The 17719-nt window shown below is 33.1% G+C and overlaps 1 protein-coding gene across 1 annotated transcript in view; it reads left to right on the top strand.

The window, feature by feature from the left end:
- Positions 1–14760, top strand: part of TBX18 (T-box transcription factor 18) — a 31711-nt gene extending 16951 nt beyond the window's left edge. Inside the window, exons 5-8 of the mRNA XM_081941934.1 lie at positions 3507–3674; positions 4709–4773; positions 7359–7453; positions 9468–14760. Of these exons, the coding sequence (XP_081798060.1) occupies positions 3507–3674; positions 4709–4773; positions 7359–7453; positions 9468–10192 (1053 nt within the window). The 3' untranslated portion in view covers positions 10193–14760. The remainder of the gene's footprint in view (positions 1–3506; positions 3675–4708; positions 4774–7358; positions 7454–9467) is intronic.
- The last annotated feature ends 2959 nt before the right edge of the window (positions 14761–17719 follow it).

Raw genomic sequence — 17719 nt, 5'->3', positions numbered from 1 at the left:
AAAAATTAGAGACACAAAATACAGGTTGCAAATATAGTTTTCAAAAATCTCTTGAAAGCTATAAAATTATGCTCCAAAAATATCAACATACTGATTTTTTTATTTTTACAGAAAGGCTAGAAATTACAGCAATTCATTTGTTATTATCTGTACAGACCCACTGTCTTGAAATTCTAAATCTGTAAGGGAGGACAGATATAACACAATGATATGGTCTTTGTTGTCAGGGATATGTTGATTAAATCTGGTTTCTGCTTATGCTGGTTGTTTTACAAACACTTAAGTGCTGCTTGCTTGAAAAAGATTTAGTGTAGTTTGGGATCTTTTATCAATCTATTTTCTTATCTTGTTTTACAGTATTTAGATCACTAAAACTTGCACTTTAGTTGGATTTTTTTATCTCCGTGTTACTTTTTGAAGATACAACAAAATCACAATGCCTATTTATACCAATTTCTTCCTCTATCTGTATATATTTGTGTTTCATCTGCAACACTTCTAAGCATGATCAAACAATAAAAGAGTTTGAGGAATCTATAAACATGGGAAAGGGAAAGCAGTAAGTTTGAAATATAATTAGCATTCAAGCTAGAGTATAGTATTAAAAATACTCTTAGGCTTTTCATGGTAAACTTTAAAAAATATTATTTCACAGTCACATTTTTTTTACCTCAGTCACATTCAGGAGTGTACACATCCAGGAAAATATATTAATTGAAATGAGAGACACTTATTTCTAATGTTGAATATTATTCTAACCCTGTGTGACTTTGTGTAGTTGTAACAGACCATTTACTGGCAAGCCCAGTACTTTTTAGCAAAAGAAAGAAATATAATAACTCAGTTCATTAATTTCATCCAGAAGGCTTTGACATGAAATAAGTTCAAAGTCTAAGCCCTATTTGTTTTGTTGAAGCTTGTATCCTAGGAATTGCTTCATGAAAATGAAGGGAGAATTTCTATAGTAATTTTTACTTTTTAGTGGTTTTTTTTCCTTGGAAATAATAGTCCACAATACATTGGCTTCTCGTTCTTAAAGGGAAGATTATCTTTACTTCTAATTTCTCTAACCAGTCCCAGAATTATCTTGTACTGAGACGAAATCATTCATCAGTGATGCATTATCTGAAGACATTTTGACATTTTGTCAAGTCAAAATCTTTGGCCAGTTATTTCTGTAAGACAATTAGTGGTTATATTTTTTGCAGAAGTCCAAAATGAGTAACAACAAAAAATAACTCCTTATTGTGCGAAAGAGTCTCTATATGGAAAAATAGATAAATAACTTTCCATATGGATAGTGCCAAAAGCATTCACACTCACTTATTCACTCTACTCTCACACACACAAAGAAGTGTATTAACATTTTCAGAATTATGGAGTGATTTCTTCTTCAGTGTGATTTTACCAAAGTAGTACAAAGTACCCAAAATATCTGGAATACTTTTGAAATGTTTGCTTCCCCAGAATGATTGTTGATATCTTGTTCTGATAAAAATGCAGATGTTGGGTAAGTACTTGGGGGAGACTTATCTAAGCATATTTGGTGTGCATCTGATAAAACTGTCAAAAATCATAGTTCAGTGTAATGGAAGTTTACGTATGTGGAATTTTGCTTATCCAAAAGACTGTCACTATCCCAAGTGTGGAATGATTTCACTTAAAAGTGTCCTAATGATAGCCAAGAATTTTATTTTTTTCAAACATAGAATCCTTCCATTTTGGGGCACAGTAAGTTTTTATGAAATTTGGCATGCAATAAGATATCATAAAATGGGAACCAGGGAATGATGACATGCAGTGCTGAATTTAATATTTTGTGGCCAATAATGAAACAGGAAATTAAAAATTGTATTCATTTTAAATTGATAGACTGTTGGCCGATAGCCATGAAAAGAAAAGATGTTGGAAGTTGTTTTCTTTTCAAAAGAAAACAAAACAACTTTCAAAAGTAATACCGGTGCATTGTTTTATTTGAAATAAATTCAGATGCATCCTAAAACCCATGTAAGTTTTAGAGAAACTCCAGAAATAATTGAAAATTATGGTTTATAAGATATTATGAAAACATTCCCATGTTCCTTCTAGAGGTTTCACATGAACAATTTTGAATTTGGGAAGCAACAAAAAGAAGTGACATTTCAGAGATGTAGTAGACTTTGCACAGTCTGATGGACTGTGTTTTACAACTCCTTTTCAGAGATATTTTTCTTCTGAAGAAGATGGGTGGTTTAAAAACCCCCAAATAAATAAATAGTAATTGAGAATCTGTATACACTAAGTAAAAATATTTCTTGTCTTCCTGTTGTATTTTCAATTTTTAACTAGATCCTTGAGCTTTTAGTTTTGCCACTCTAATTCCATTTACTTTTGTCTTGCCCAAGCTCACAGTTCACATTGTTAACCAGTGTGTTAACGATGAATCCATATATGTAGCTATATGAACAGTGGCTATTCAAATTTTTTACAACAGTGTTTGCTAAGTCAATAGTCTATAGATATTTTGTACTTCAACTCCAACAATTCTTAAACATGCACTGGGAATTATGAATGCTGAGATTGAATACTTCTGTGACATTAAATGGGGAAATTGCTTCATTGTGAAGAAAACATTATATAGAAAGGCCAGCTCAGGCCTTCAGTATTTGTTTAAAAAAACTGCTACCTGGATGAATACATTGAGATACTATGAATGACCTAGGAGACAGAATGTACAAGTAGGAATAGGAGAACAACAATCATCATATAAAGATTAATCCAGTATTCCTGGAATATTCAACATAGTTGCAGAGTGGGTAGGGATTAGTTTCATGACTAGATTGTTTGAAACATTAGTCAGGAGTATTTGTATGCAGAATTATTATTTGAAATTAAGATTTTCTTTGCAGGATTGCCTGCATTCTTTGACATAGCATCAATTGGACATCCTTCTATTTTGGCTTGTATAGGTAAACACTATCTGTACTGTAATGAATAGTGTAGCAGTGACATATCTTTGATTCTGATTAAATTAAAGTCTAAGATTTCCTTTGCTGTGGTCTAAATTATGCGACCCTAATGCAAAGAGTTTTAGAATGACACAGTTTACTATCATATCCTTATAAGGTAATGTGTTTTTTTTAAAAAAAATATTGTCTATACTTATAATAAATAAAAGATTAAATTACTCCTTGTATATTCAGTAGCTGACGAATATATGATTTCTTCATGATTCAGCAAACATAAAGTTCAAGAGTATTTCTGTAATCTTTAGTCTAATAGAATCTACTTCAATCCAACAACTCATTTTTAAAATCTTTGATAATTGCGTTTGATAGCTTAAAAAGTATCATCCAAAATCATTCTATTTAACTAAAGCTGGGTAGTTTTGAGATTCAACACAGTATATTTGCTTTAGTTAGAATAAAGCAAGACAGGCAATTCATATTATTATATTTAAAATATTTACGTAGAAGAAACAGGAAGAAAATTAGAACACTTTTCTTTCTTTCTCTTTTTCAATATAGATAATTCTTCATTCTATGCACAAATACCAGCCACGTGTCCATGTCATTCGAAAAGACTGTGGAGATGATCTCTCCCCAGTTAAACCCATTCCTTCTGGTGATGGTGTGAAGGCATTCACTTTTCCCGAAACTGTTTTCACTACTGTCACAGCATACCAGAACCAACAGGTAACTTTTGTTTTATTTTGTTTTAATGCTGATGGCTTACTAGGATGGACATTAATGTCTTATCAAAAGTCAAACAAAAGAAATACTGGCAAGCAGAAAAAAACTACACCATAGCTTTACAATAAAAACCAGTACTGACTTACATAATATTGAATTCCTAGTCTGATCTATTTTGAAGGGCTGATAAAAAGAGAGGATTGAAAATTATACAGAATAAACACAATACTGCCTCCTTCAAGGTTGCTGGTATCTGTCCATTCCCCCCCCCCCCCAAGCATTAATCACTTCTTGAATCAATTCTTTACCCCTCTAATATCTATCCAGAGGAAGTAGATGGGAAACATATCCAACCTGCTAGTAATAAAAATTATGCCACAGAAGTTATTATCATCTTGTACATTCTTTCCCAGCCAGTGTGAGTCACCATGCACAGAGCTATTAGATAATATCTGCTGGTACTATAAGAATAGGGAGATGCAAATGCTTTGTTGCCCTTTCCACAACCCTTTAAACCTGGATATGGCTAGGTTTGATTGACAGAATAGAACAATGTTGAATTTTGAACATAATATTAGATGTTAATTATTTAAAATAACTGGCTGAAATATCAGAAGGCTACATTTAATTCTCTTTGCTGACAAATGTAGATACCAAGGGTATTATCCACCTATCAATGCATCTCTGTTAGCCTCCAAAGAAGTCGTAGTAAAGTTAATGGGTAGAAAAATCAATTCCATCAAAATATTTGCTACTGGTGTTTAGATTTTTCCCGCATGATTTTTACAGGAATTAAATTTCCATTGAACTGTGTTCAATTAGTTTCATTGAACAAATAATAACTTGATTTTTTAAATATACAGTGGTTTTTTGGTGTGTATTTACAGAATATGCTTGCAATGTTATTTAATGGTGGTAATTCAATTTTTATGTAGACTTTCTGTGTGTGATTTTAAAAATTAATGAATATTAAGATTATTGGTTTTAAAGTCCTACATTCTATAGGTCTGCACATTTTCTACGTATTATCTTTACAGATTACCAGACTCAAGATTGATAGAAATCCTTTTGCAAAAGGATTTAGAGATTCAGGGCGCAACAGGTAAACGTTTTGATATTTATAGTAAAACTGTAAGTTATTCATGAAAATGCACAAATATTTGGAGCAAAAGTAGCATATCTAAGTTGTGTTTCATTTAGGAATTAAAATTTGGTATCTGCCTTCCTCTCAGAATCTGCCTTCCTGTCAGTTGTGTCACGTGTGTCCTGTATTCTGGAACAATAGAAAACAATCCTTGATTGTCTCCTATGTGATAGCCTTTCAGGTATTTGAAGAGTAGTCTCATATCCCCACTCAATTTGTTTAATATTTAATATGAAAATCTTCAGCCATAGAACTTGATTACTACTTTCTAGGTCAGATTTATTGCCCCTTTCTGAACATATTTCGCTTTCTTTTAACTTCCTGTAGTTTTTCTTTTGGGATGCTTAGCAAAACCATTTAGTGAAAAAAAATGTCCTTTTTTTTTTGCTCATATTATTTACAGACATTGTATGTAAAAATCAGGAGATTTGTGTGGGGGAAGTATACTGTGTATGACTGAAAATAGAATTCTTTGGACAGACTTTGGAAAAGAATATTATAAAAATATTTACTCCAGGAGGTAAAACATATTTTCTCCCTTACTTAGAAAAAATATAAGTTAATAAAATTGGCCATTTGGATGTATAAATTACGATGGTGATAACAAGTAGGACAATCCTCAAAAGCATCTTGTATAAATTATCACATTGGCTTCATTTCTTCAGGAGATGGGCTTTATCTGTACTTTAGCGAAAAATGAAAAAAGCTCCTATTACCACAGGGATAAAAAAATTAAGGCTATTTTTGAAATTCACATATCATGCTATTTCATAATTCTTTCCACCAGTGTTTTTGGGATCCGTCTGGCACCACTTTCTTAGAGAAGCAATGTCACGGGAGAATACTGGTTGTTTCAAATTGCTAAGCTAAATTGCAATTCTGGTTTGATTGTGTCTCCAAAGAAAGTGAATTCCATACGTTAATTATGTATTATACAAAAGAAGTACTTTGTCTTTTCTCTCCAGACTCTATTGCCAATCAATTTAATTGGCTGACTTCAAGTTCTAGTGGTATGAAGCAAACTAAAAAATGTATTTTTCTGCATATCACTTATCATTTTGCAAACTGCTAGTCCATTTTTTTCTCAATTAAAAGGACCTAGCTATTTTAGTATTTTCTCAGGGATAATTTTGGTTGCAATTTTCTATACCTTTTGCATTTGTGATTTTTTTTTTTAGTTCTATGAGATGAACAGAGTAATGAAATCATGATTATATGTAGGCTTAAGTGTTATGTCTTTGGTAAGAATATGTAGTTTAAGAGAAAATATATCTGTATCTCAGGAATATGCTGATAATTGTTATCATGCAAGTCCATCCCAAAATACAATCCCTGACCCACTTACTTGCATGACTGTGTTATTCTATTGAGTTACATACATTTAAGCAGTAAATTTTTTAAAGCAAATTAACATTTCAGCAATTGCAGAAACAGTTCACACTGAAAATCAATAGTTGGGAGGCATTTAATGTATTTTTAGTTTTTAAAATGTTTTATTTAGTAGCAGTCACAAAGAGAAAAACCAACATCCTTTATCTTTGGCATTTTTATGGGTCACAAGCACGTTCTCCAGAAATGACTTCGAGGTCCAAAGAACCAAAGCTTGGTTGCTGTCTTGGTATTATTATTCTGGTGGATATGATTATTATAATAGGAACATCATACTACAAATACATAAATAATCAGGAAAATAAGTTATCGTGTAACATTAGACTATGCATGAAATTCTTCAAACCTGAATAAGACTTCAAAGTTGAGAATGTTATTTGTTTGGTAGATGACACAGCTTTCTCCAAGTCCTTGTTGGGTAAGATGTTCTGTGGAATCATCATAGTTTAAAATAGAGATATACAACATCTGGTCTACCAGCTAACTCTCAACATGGCTGTTGGTAACAAATAATTAGCATTACAGTATAGTTCCACAACATTTGGAAAGTGTGATTTGCACACTCTGTTTTAATACAAACTCTAACTTTTTAAACAAAACAAACTACAACTATTTAAAGTATGATTTTCATTGGGACAGAATGACAAATCATGAATTAAAAAAAATTAAAACTGGGTCATGGTTTCTTCCTACTGTACAGAAGAATTGCTCGAGTTCAAAGTTCAAAGCTTTGAGCTTGCAGAAGCTCATGCATTTTAACATTTTTTTAAAAAATGCTTAAAAGGTTGACAGAAGTGTAATGATACATATATCATTAACAAAATCGTATAACTTCAAAATTAATTATGAAGATGACAAAAAGGAAGGAAAAATATTAAATCCCTGGAAAGTTATAAACAAAACTAAAAAAAAGTACAACCTTATTCCCCATTTTTTAGGATGAGATGGGATGTTCTGGGAAAACCTAATTCCAATGTTTACAAAAATGTACACTCCTTTGCTGGCTAATAGCATATACATTTCTCCATATTTGCTGCAGTGCACTTCAGCTTTATCTGTGAATCATATTTAGTGAAATTACAGTGTACCGTGCTGAAAATGTGAACAACTTTTAGGTAATTCAACTCACAAAATATTCTTGTTACGTTGTCTAGGATGGGACTGGAAGCTTTAGTAGAATCTTATGCATTCTGGAGACCTTCACTGAGAACACTTACATTTGAAGATATACCTGGGATTGCAAAACAAGGTAACTTGTTTATGGATTGAATTATACTAAATATAATCTATGTGTTGTTTCCCTCATTTAGGTAATAACTTTTGTTCACTTAAATATTTCGCTATAAAATCTTGTGTTTGTTTTAAAAGTTATACTGATAGACTCAATCCATTTTTTCTATTAATAACAAAATCAAACAAATCTAATAAAAATATATTAGAAATTTCAGCAAGGGGTATTAAGGAAAAAATAATTATTAGTAAATATACAGCACCCCATTTTGTCAGATACTGAAAAAGATGAAAAAATACAGCCCAACAAAAGTGATCTGAGAGCAATCAGAAGTTTCCTTCATTGCAATTATTTAAGAATCAGACTTTTCCTTGCTATCAGACCTCCTGTAGATTCTCTAGCCCAAAAATAAAAAGTACTTAACTGTCATCCACCAGATTGAATCTTCCAATACATTTACTGATTAGAAAAGCAGTACCTTTTTTCTTTTAACATGATTTAATACAAATATTTAGATTCATTTCTACCAGAAGTTCCTGAAATTAAGAGTACCAGCAACAAAATTTAAGAGTTGTTTCAGTTTATGCAGAATAACATAAAACTGTTGTGTGTAGGAAATATTTGTGAAGAAGTAAGTTCTGAAGCTAAAATCCAATTTTAAAGATAATGAAGTCCTATACTGATTCTATAGGAAAAGAGAAAAACTTTTGGTACATATTATGGGACAGAACACCAGTCCAGATAGAGAATTTAACAAAAAAAACATGTTCAACATAGTTAGGTTTAAACGTTTTATGTGATTTGTATAATTAATGTATAACAGCTAGCCAAAAGTAAATGTGGGCAGATCTTGCTTGTAATTATGATGATTTATAATTACAATAATAATAACAGTTGCCACATCAATAAGCATTAAATCATTAAAATTCCTTCCCTCCCATCCACATTTGCTACATTTTAAAAAAAGGAATACATTTTTTGACATTACCAACTGCATTCTAGCTTTTTCCAGGACTTCTTTACTTTTTTTCTGTCCCTTCTTCAGTATGCTCTTCAACATATCACTACAAACTATACCATGCATATTATAAATCACCCACAGTTATTGTATAGTTAACAGATTATAATCTGGGTTCTTTCAATCTTTGATCTAAGATTGAGGAAGATTTTTTGTACAAGCCACACACCTAGCTGTTAAACTACAGTAGTGCATGCCTTTCCACAGTGAAGCAAATGTTTGATCCACTAATGATAAATAATAGGTGCTTGGTTCTATAAATACACAGTAGTTATATTAGTGTGAAGACTTCAGCTAATATAAGCACAAGTCCAACTGCTCTCTGTATTTAGCAACAGGTGGGCAGTTTAACCTTCCTTCTAATTAAATGATCCAATATGAATGTTGTATTTATTTAATTCCCAGCTCTCATTTTCTAGATTTTTTTATTTATTTCTACACTACCCGTCTCACCTGTTATATTGTTTATAGAGTTCAGGTTATGTTTCATTACTTCTTCCCCTTTCTATTTGTAATGCTTTTTGAAGATTATTCTATAAAATACAAGGGGTGGTCCAACAGGAAATTAATTCCCACGATAAATAAAATTTTGAGCTATAATATATAATATAAAGAACATTCTTTCTTTAGAACTGTCTTTAATTAACAATCTCAAACAATTATTTGCTTTTTAATGTAACCTATAAACTGTTGTAAGATGGCTAAAGCTGAGGAGTATAAAAGGGGCAGGAGAAGTCTTCCCTCTCCATTTTGCCCTGTTGTTACTTCCTATTGAAGGAAGAGTTACATTCTTGCATTTAATGTTGGCTTGCTGTCCTGAGATATGGCAGTAGATGCTATCTTGCACTCTTGAAGTAATTGAACTACTAGTCTGTTCATTTTTTTATAATGGTAGCAACAAAAAAAAGCCATTTTTGTGCTAACCTGGTATAATCTTATACCCGGGAACTTTAGGGCAAAATGCAACAGTAATAGTTAAATGCCTTTCTGTAATATTCTGATATTTCCTTTCAGGAAACACTGGTTCTTGCAGTTTGCTCCAGGGATCTACCAATGGGGTACCATCTACTCATCCACATCTCCTTCCTGGGTCACCTTGTTCGCCTCCTGCTTTTCACCTCACTCCCAATACTAACCAGTTCTGCAGCCTTGCTTCAGCTGACTATACAGCCTGTGCTCGCTCAGGTCTAACCCTTAACAGGTACAGTACTTCGTTGACTGAAACCTACAACAGGCTTACAAATCAAACCAGTGAGACCTTTGCAACCCCAGCAACTCCCTCTTACGTTGGCGTATCAAATGGTTCAGCAGTGAATATGCCTGTGGCAGGTAGTGACGGTGATGCATTCAGTTGTCCGCAGGCAGGATTATCAATGCAAATTTCAGGGATGTCTCCACAACTCCAGTACATTATACCTCCTCCATCTGGCAATGCCTTTCCAACAAATCAGACCCATCCGAACTCTTACAACACTTTCAGGCTACATAGTCCTTGTGCTCTGTATGGATACAACTTCTCCACCTCCCCCAAACTGGCTGCAAGTCCTGAGAAAATTGTTTCTTCCCAAGGAACTTTCTTGGGGTCATCACCAAGTGGAACCATGACAGATCGACAGATGTTGCCCCCTGTAGAAGGAGTGCACTTACTTAGCAGTGGGGGGCAGCAAAATTTCTTTGACTCTAGGACCCTAGGAAGCTTAACACTGTCATCATCTCAAGTATCTGCACATATGGTTTGATAAATACTTCTAAAATAAAAGTACAGTGCATTTCTTTTTACAATATACCCTCCCCCCTTTTTTTGAATAATGCCAAGGTGATTAATATGACTTGTAAGGTAATTGTATGAATAACAACAAAGGAAATTAGATTGAATCTTTTGATTTGCTTGTGGGCAAACTTTTGGACAGATTCTGGCATCTGAGTTAATATGATTTCGTTATCAGAATAGTCCATTTAGTTTCTGAGTAGCATGCACTTCATTTTATAACACGTTTGGCCATATGCAACAAATTAAGCAGGATTTCCTCCAGCACTCTTTCCCACATGTTTCCTTCTTTAAGGAACAAAACAACACTCAACTCTGATGTAGATGAAACAAAAAAACACTTCACCATGTATATGTTGTACTTGCGTATTATATGTTTGTGTACAAACTATTCTGAATACAGTGAGCCAGTGTCATAATGCGTACATTACTTCTCTGTTGTAAGAGAGATAACCAACATGTGTGCCTTCATTAGACTTAATCTAGACATCTAGCTGCATCGTGCTTTCAAAACAAAGAGACAGAATCATTTTCTTTCTCAGCTTTGATGATGTACCAGTTGATTCTGTGCTGTGTTCTTGTCCTTATGCATTGCTAACATAGGACTATCTGCTGGCTTTGCATCAAATTGCAGATGTAGTGGTGACAAGCTAAATTATAGAGTGAAAAGGGCAATATGTAATGTTTTGTACAAAATAAATTTAAAGGACACTTATTCCATGTGAAGAGAGTATAAAGATTTTCTATATAGATTTTCTATTTGTTAATTATTGAACACAGTACTACAAACACAACAAGGCAAGATTTCTAAATCTTTTTATATCTTTCTTGTTGAGGATAATGTTTCAAGATAATAAGGCAGTAAATATATTTTCACACCATTTTTGCAAAAAAAGTCTCACATGATTTTCTCCCAGTGTAAGTGATTAAACTTGAATACTAACTTCTTTTGAATTTACCAAAAGCAAAACATGGTGTTTAATAATTGTTGATCATCTGAACTTTATTCCAGTTACAACATCTTGCACTGAATTAATAAATTGTTTCCAAATTTGGACTGACATATTAAAATCAGGTATAATACAAAAAGCTGCACACCTCAGTGGTAGTTCCTAAAAATTATGTACACGACCTTTGAAATTACAATATTGTGAAGCAAAGTAATTGCAATATGTCCATTTTTTCTCCATTGTTATTACTAGTAGTTCTTCCATTCACCAACCTGTCAACATTTTTATATTAAGAACGTGTCCTACTAGAGATATAATTCCAAAAAGATTCTTCAAGATGTGTAAGTGGCATGTAGTAAATGTATATTTCAGCAGCTATTTAAAGTATCTGTATATTTTTCTAGGACCATACAGTTGCTATATGATCCCAGAAAGAGATGTAGTTCTTTTAAATTGTTGCAGATGGGCTTAGTTCATGCCCCTATGTGTTTGGAAGCACTTTTTGAAATCAAATTTAAAACTCCCCGGCATTAAGTTTTCTACTCCGTCAATGTGCAAATTCTTAACATTTTTACCCCTAAATATAACTTTATTAGATTGAATTAGATTGCATTGTATAAACAAACTTGGTTTTATTTTTTTCTGAAATATTTATTTGAATGATTATAATTATTAATAAAAGACCAGAGTACAGATGTTCCAAAAAGCAATCCTTACAATTTTGGAGAAAATCAAGGGAAAATCCAAGATGATTATGTTTTTGTTTACCAGTATACTATACACAGAACATAGAGACCTAATCTGAGCCAATAGGTACAATGAATGGCCATTTGTATCAGTTCTCCAATATTTCAGTTTGTACTTGCAAAATAAAGGTTCTTTATTTTGAATCCAATTTCCAAACTCCAACTACAGTCATTTGAATTCTCAGGACACAGTCTGCTATACAGATTCAGGTCCAACATATTGTCCTTGATTTCTATATGAACATAGGTTTGTCAAAAGTTTTGTTTTTCAGTGTTTCTTTACATACTTCTATCCCACTTTGAACTATATATTGGTGTTCAAGAATGACTTTTTGATGAATGGGAGGCATCTAGAGCCCCTCTTTGAGGGAGATGGGCTATTTAGAAATATGAAATATAAACAAACTACAATGGAGTTTGTGGTGGAACTTATATGGAGTCCTATACACAGTGATGCTTCAAAGTTTGTAAACATTCTTGAATTTCCAATATTTCTGCAAAAATGTGAGCTAAATGTGACCTGTTTTTCATAGAAATCCAAAGAAAACCCAAATTAAACAAAAAAGTCAAAACCATGATACTTGTTCATTTATTTATTTATTGAGCAAAATGATACCAAGCTACATATTATTGGATAACAGGAATTGTGAACTTCTAGAATTATCAGTTTATTTGATGAGGGAGTTAGGGTCAGGTGTTTCAATCAATGGGATGTTACTGGTGTGAGTGGGAGGTCGTGCCTTGCTTAAAGAACAGAAATCTGGGTATTCACTGTTAAAGTCTGATCTTTTCATCACAGCTCTATGGCTTGAAAGGAGATTTCTGTGGACCTTTCAAAAACAAGTTGTTCACTAGGCTGGAAAGTGTTACTTATTTCTAGAGTGTTTGGATTCCACAAGTCCAGTGTTGGGCAGATTGTGTATAAATGGAGGCAATTCAACACCATTTTCACCTTCTCCAGAAATGGTCAATCAGAATCTCAGTAAGAGCAGGGCTTGTAATATTCTTGGTGTCATAGAAATTCAGGGTAACATCCAAGGACTAAAGACCTCTTTAGCATAGATAAACGTCAATGTCTATGAGACCATAAAGAGCATCAAGAGAATACTGAATAATGGTGTCCATAGCATGGTCGCTAGGAGAAATCACTGCTCTCCAAAAGAATGTTGTTATTTATCTACAATTTGCAAAAGGCCATGTGGATAAGCCAGAAGATTATTGGAAGAATGTTCTATGGATAGATGAAATTGAACAAGAACTTCGTGCCTTACATAAAAAGTGTGGTGAAATTCCAGCATAAAACCTTATCCCATCTGTGAAACATGGTGGCAGTATCATGGGCCTGCTTTGCTGCCTCTGGACTAGGACGCCTTGCCATTGACTGAAATAGAATTGTAACAGCAATTATACAGGAAAATGATTCTATCCGTCACGAATTGAAGCTCAAGAGGAAGCAGTTCATGCAGGAATACAAAAAACCAAAATATGCAATTGTATGACAAAGAATGCTTAAGGCAGAAGAAGTTAATGTTTTGGAATGGCTAAATTAAAGCCCTGACCGTAAGCCAATAGAAATGTGAAAGGACATGAAATGGGTAATTCATATAAAGAAGTTCATCAGTGTCCCTGAATTGAAGCTGTCCTATAAGGAGGAATGGCTAAAATTATTCTAAGCTGATGTGTAGGACTTACCAGGAGTTACTGGAAATGTTTTGTTGCAGTTATTGCTGCCTCAAAGGGTGAGTGGGGTGGTGGCACATCAGTTACTGAAAGCAAAGATTCACCTATTTATGCACATAAATACATAGTTTGGGATCATTTTTCTCAAATGAACAAGGATAAGGTTTTTGACACATTTGTTCCCTTTACATAGTTGTAGGACTCATTCAGACAGCAGCTCATGTTTTATGTCATATTTATGCTGAAATATTGAAAATGCAAAGTATTTACAAATTTTTAAAAATCACGATAGCTATCGGCCGGTATTGTGCACACTCTACCCGAATATTACATAATTGTTTGGAAAAGTTCGCTTCTTATGTTAGAAAATCTATTCTTTTGCCCGCTTGATTGTAAATCTAGGAATTATCAAAGAGTGCAACACTGTAAAACAACGAAATGAACAATTTGGCTTGTTCCCTTTCTGTACTGTTTTTATTTCAGTGGGATTCCTCTGAAGCATCAGGGCTATAATATGCTGCTATAAAACAAGTGTTAATGCCATTACTTAGAATCATAAACACAACATAGCAAACCTAATATTGTCAACAACAAAAAATTCTTTCAGTAAAAATTTGGGGCTTCTGGATCTAATGCTGAAAATGTTGGTGTGTTTTCTCATCCTTTTAACTGATTTGGAAGTTAAAAGTTTTCAACAACTGTCTAAGAGATATTGATGAATAATTTGTAAAAGATCTTAATGAAGTGAAAATTTGAATCAATTTGGAAAAGCTTAGAATTAATATAATTAAAACAGACAGGTTTTATGTTCTTATATTAAGGGACATTTCAGGTGAAAAGCCACTATTTCAGCAAATGAGGTCTTGCAATCATACTGCCAAGTAGTATAAAATGTGATACATCTGAACTTGCTGAGGTTATATTAATTGATGATAACAGTAACTCTTGGATTTTCATTATCCTGCCTAGCAGTAGTTTCTCAAATATAGAAAAGTTTGTATTGTATTAAAACAGCTTTTTAAAATAATGCAATTCCTGTTGTAGTTAAAATATCGTTACATGATTATAAAGTCCAATTTTATGGAATGCAATGTCAAATAAGCAGCATATCTATAATTTCATATTGCTGTATTTTTTTCTTTTTTAAAGCTACAGAATGAGTATTAAAGCATATATCTAAAACACTTTTATTAAATTTTTAAAATAAAATACTGTTAGAAAAATACATTCATGGTAATGTCATCAAAATATCATTTATGTTTATGTGTTGCATTTACTGTATACCAGCATAACTTCTCCGTTATATCTGGCATGGTGAAGGTTTGAAATAGACATTTCATTTAGAAATATATTTGGCATCAAATGTGCAGTGTCTTCATGCACATTTCTGTCCTCTGGGATTCTACAATACTAAGTAATTTGATGTTCAACAGCCTGCAACCAGGTTTCTAGTACTGTGTATTTAAAGAGGGAGAGAGAAAAAACATGGACAATTAGACAAATTATTCACTCAATATCTGTATGCCACCTTTTCTTAGAGAAGTTTATATTAGAATGTAAATTATTTAAATATTTAATATTAACATCAATAAAACTCTTTGAAGGAATTTACAAGTACTAAAAGATAAAAGCCCAGCTGGGAATAAGACTCTTTGAATTGTTTTCATAGAATCTCTTAATATGCTATGGAGAGAAAGTAAAGACTTATTTGATGTCAATATGCTGCTATTTTAGGATATAAATGCAGCCAGCTGTAAATTACAGGGATTGGAGATAGGACCAGGGGATAGTTGCAAAGAGGCAAGGCAATCCAGCATCAGAAAAGAACCTTTCAGGTTGAGGTTACTGGTATCTTTTGTTTCAATGTCCATCCCAGCCCTTTTCTGTTTTTTTAGGAATAAAAGATGCTGAAATTAAAAAAAAACAGCACCTGATTTGAATGATACTTGGAGACATTTCAGTTTGGAAGAGTATCAGACACAAATGAGAAATAAGTGGTTTTCTTAATATGTTTAAACCTGTTGCTATCTGTCCCCTGTTGTCATTTGAAGGTGAAGTCTATGATGAATGTTGGGCATATGAAGAGCCAAATGTTGACAGCCAATCAGCAAGGTTTTTATTTGGAGCACAGGAATGAATGGCTTGCAGGGCTGCACTAGCTCCCAACAGATCCCTGCTATTTGCCACATGTCTGAACTCATTCCAAAAGATGTGATGATAGGATGAAACCTGTCTATCAGTTCAAACTAGAAAATTAACGCTTATGCATGTTTGTTTCACTTAGTCTTTCCCCTCCAGTGTGTGTAGTTACTACAATACTATAACTACAATGCAAGTGTTACAAGATAGATTTAAAAAGAGGTCCTACCACAGTTGGGTATAGAAGTGGCTTTTAAAAATGATGTAGGGACATTTCAGCTGGCAATTTCTATGGGAACAACCAAGAATCTTCATTCTACCAGGCTGTTCCTAAACATTTTAACTTTTGTGATGAAAAGCATCAGTAATCCCAAAACATCAGACAAAATCAAATTAGGTATCCATGTAATAGAAGTACATCTGCATATCTCTCACAATGCTGGGTTTTTTGAGCATTAATTAGCTCTAATTTTATTTTTTTGCTTCTAGTATTTATTCGCAAGATGCATGTTCATTTAATCACCATGGCCTTTTTTATGTTTCAGATAGTTGCACAATTCTTTCATAATATTACTAAAATCCATTAATCTTTCCTGTTTCATACTTCTGCGTTTTAACTTTGTTTTGTCTCCTTCACAACGCTTTTTTCTTTAATCCCATCTTTTTGGTTTGGTTCACTCCTCTTATCTCTGATGTATATCTCCTCTATTGTCTTCTGTTCTTTTTCCTTCAAAGATTATTACTTATCTTGACCGCTTAAATCTAGTGTACCCCTATTTCTCTGTTCCAAATGTTCTTTCTTCAGAGATTAGGCCTTCAGCAAATGGGAGAAAGTCTCTGATTATTCATCCTGTGTTTCATCCTGTTTAGATTTTGCAGTAAATGATTGTTGCAGTCATTTTTCTTCTTTGTCTCCCAGCACTATAAACAAACACATTGATCTATTCTACTTTCATGTTTTGAATTATGTCATTATTAACATATCTCTTAGAATGTATTTTAAGCATATTTTAGTCTAATTTTTCCCTTATCTCTTAGATTTTCATGGAATCCTGTGGGTTACTTTCATAAAAAATACTTTTATCCTTCCTCTTATATTATTGTATGCTTTTATGTGGTCAATCACCAGCTACAACTTCAGATTTCTGATATGTACTTTATTCTGTTTATTTTTTTCTCTTTTCCCATAGATTTTTTCCCAGTTCAAACTTAGTTGAAATAGGATTTTCTCTATTAAGTGTTTCCAATTTTCGTGCACAACATCTTCTTTATAACCCTTCTCTGCTGGGGGAAATTCTTGCAACCAGATACTGCGGATTTATTTAATAAATCTAGAGAAATAATCAGAGAAATAGTTTAAGTATATTAATTTTTTTAATTATTAACCCCTCAAATCTTCAAAGAAAAATATGAATATTGAAAAATATGAATATAGTGAATATAGTAAATATGAATGAAATGAAACACTATATTTTAACATAGCAGAAAAAGGGTTCCCTTCTTGATGGCCTTTAATTAGCATATGGTATATACATGGATTAGCAATATATATTAACATTTCACCTAGATTGCTAAAACACAATAAAATATAAATGTTAAAAAGATCTATATTAAAATACCAATGTCTTGACCGCCTACCCATTGAAGCGAAGCATCATCTACATGAAAAAAATATCAGATACTGGACTTCTATATGTGCTCTCAGCTTACTGCTGGTCAAAATGTGATCTACAATTTGACATGGGACCCTGCAGTCATACTGAGGAGAGGATACTATGCCAAATTTATACAGTGAGTCCCAGCAGACTCCATATGAGGTGTGAATCCTATTCAGGATTCCCTATTTCTGGCGTGATAGTTCACGCACCCCTTTTTGTGTGGGGTCATTTATATGTCTGAATATGTCTGGGCCAGGGGTCGGCAATCTTAAACACTCAAAGAACCACAAAGGTCCTAACCGGAAGCCCCCCATTCAATTCTGGA

Source organism: Natrix helvetica (genome assembly GCF_964273705.1).
Source record: "Natrix helvetica genome assembly, chromosome: 2".
NCBI classification, from domain to species: domain Eukaryota; kingdom Metazoa; phylum Chordata; class Lepidosauria; order Squamata; family Natricidae; genus Natrix; species Natrix helvetica.
Note: the sequence above shows the minus strand (reverse complement) of the source record. Positions and strands in the feature narration are given on the sequence as shown.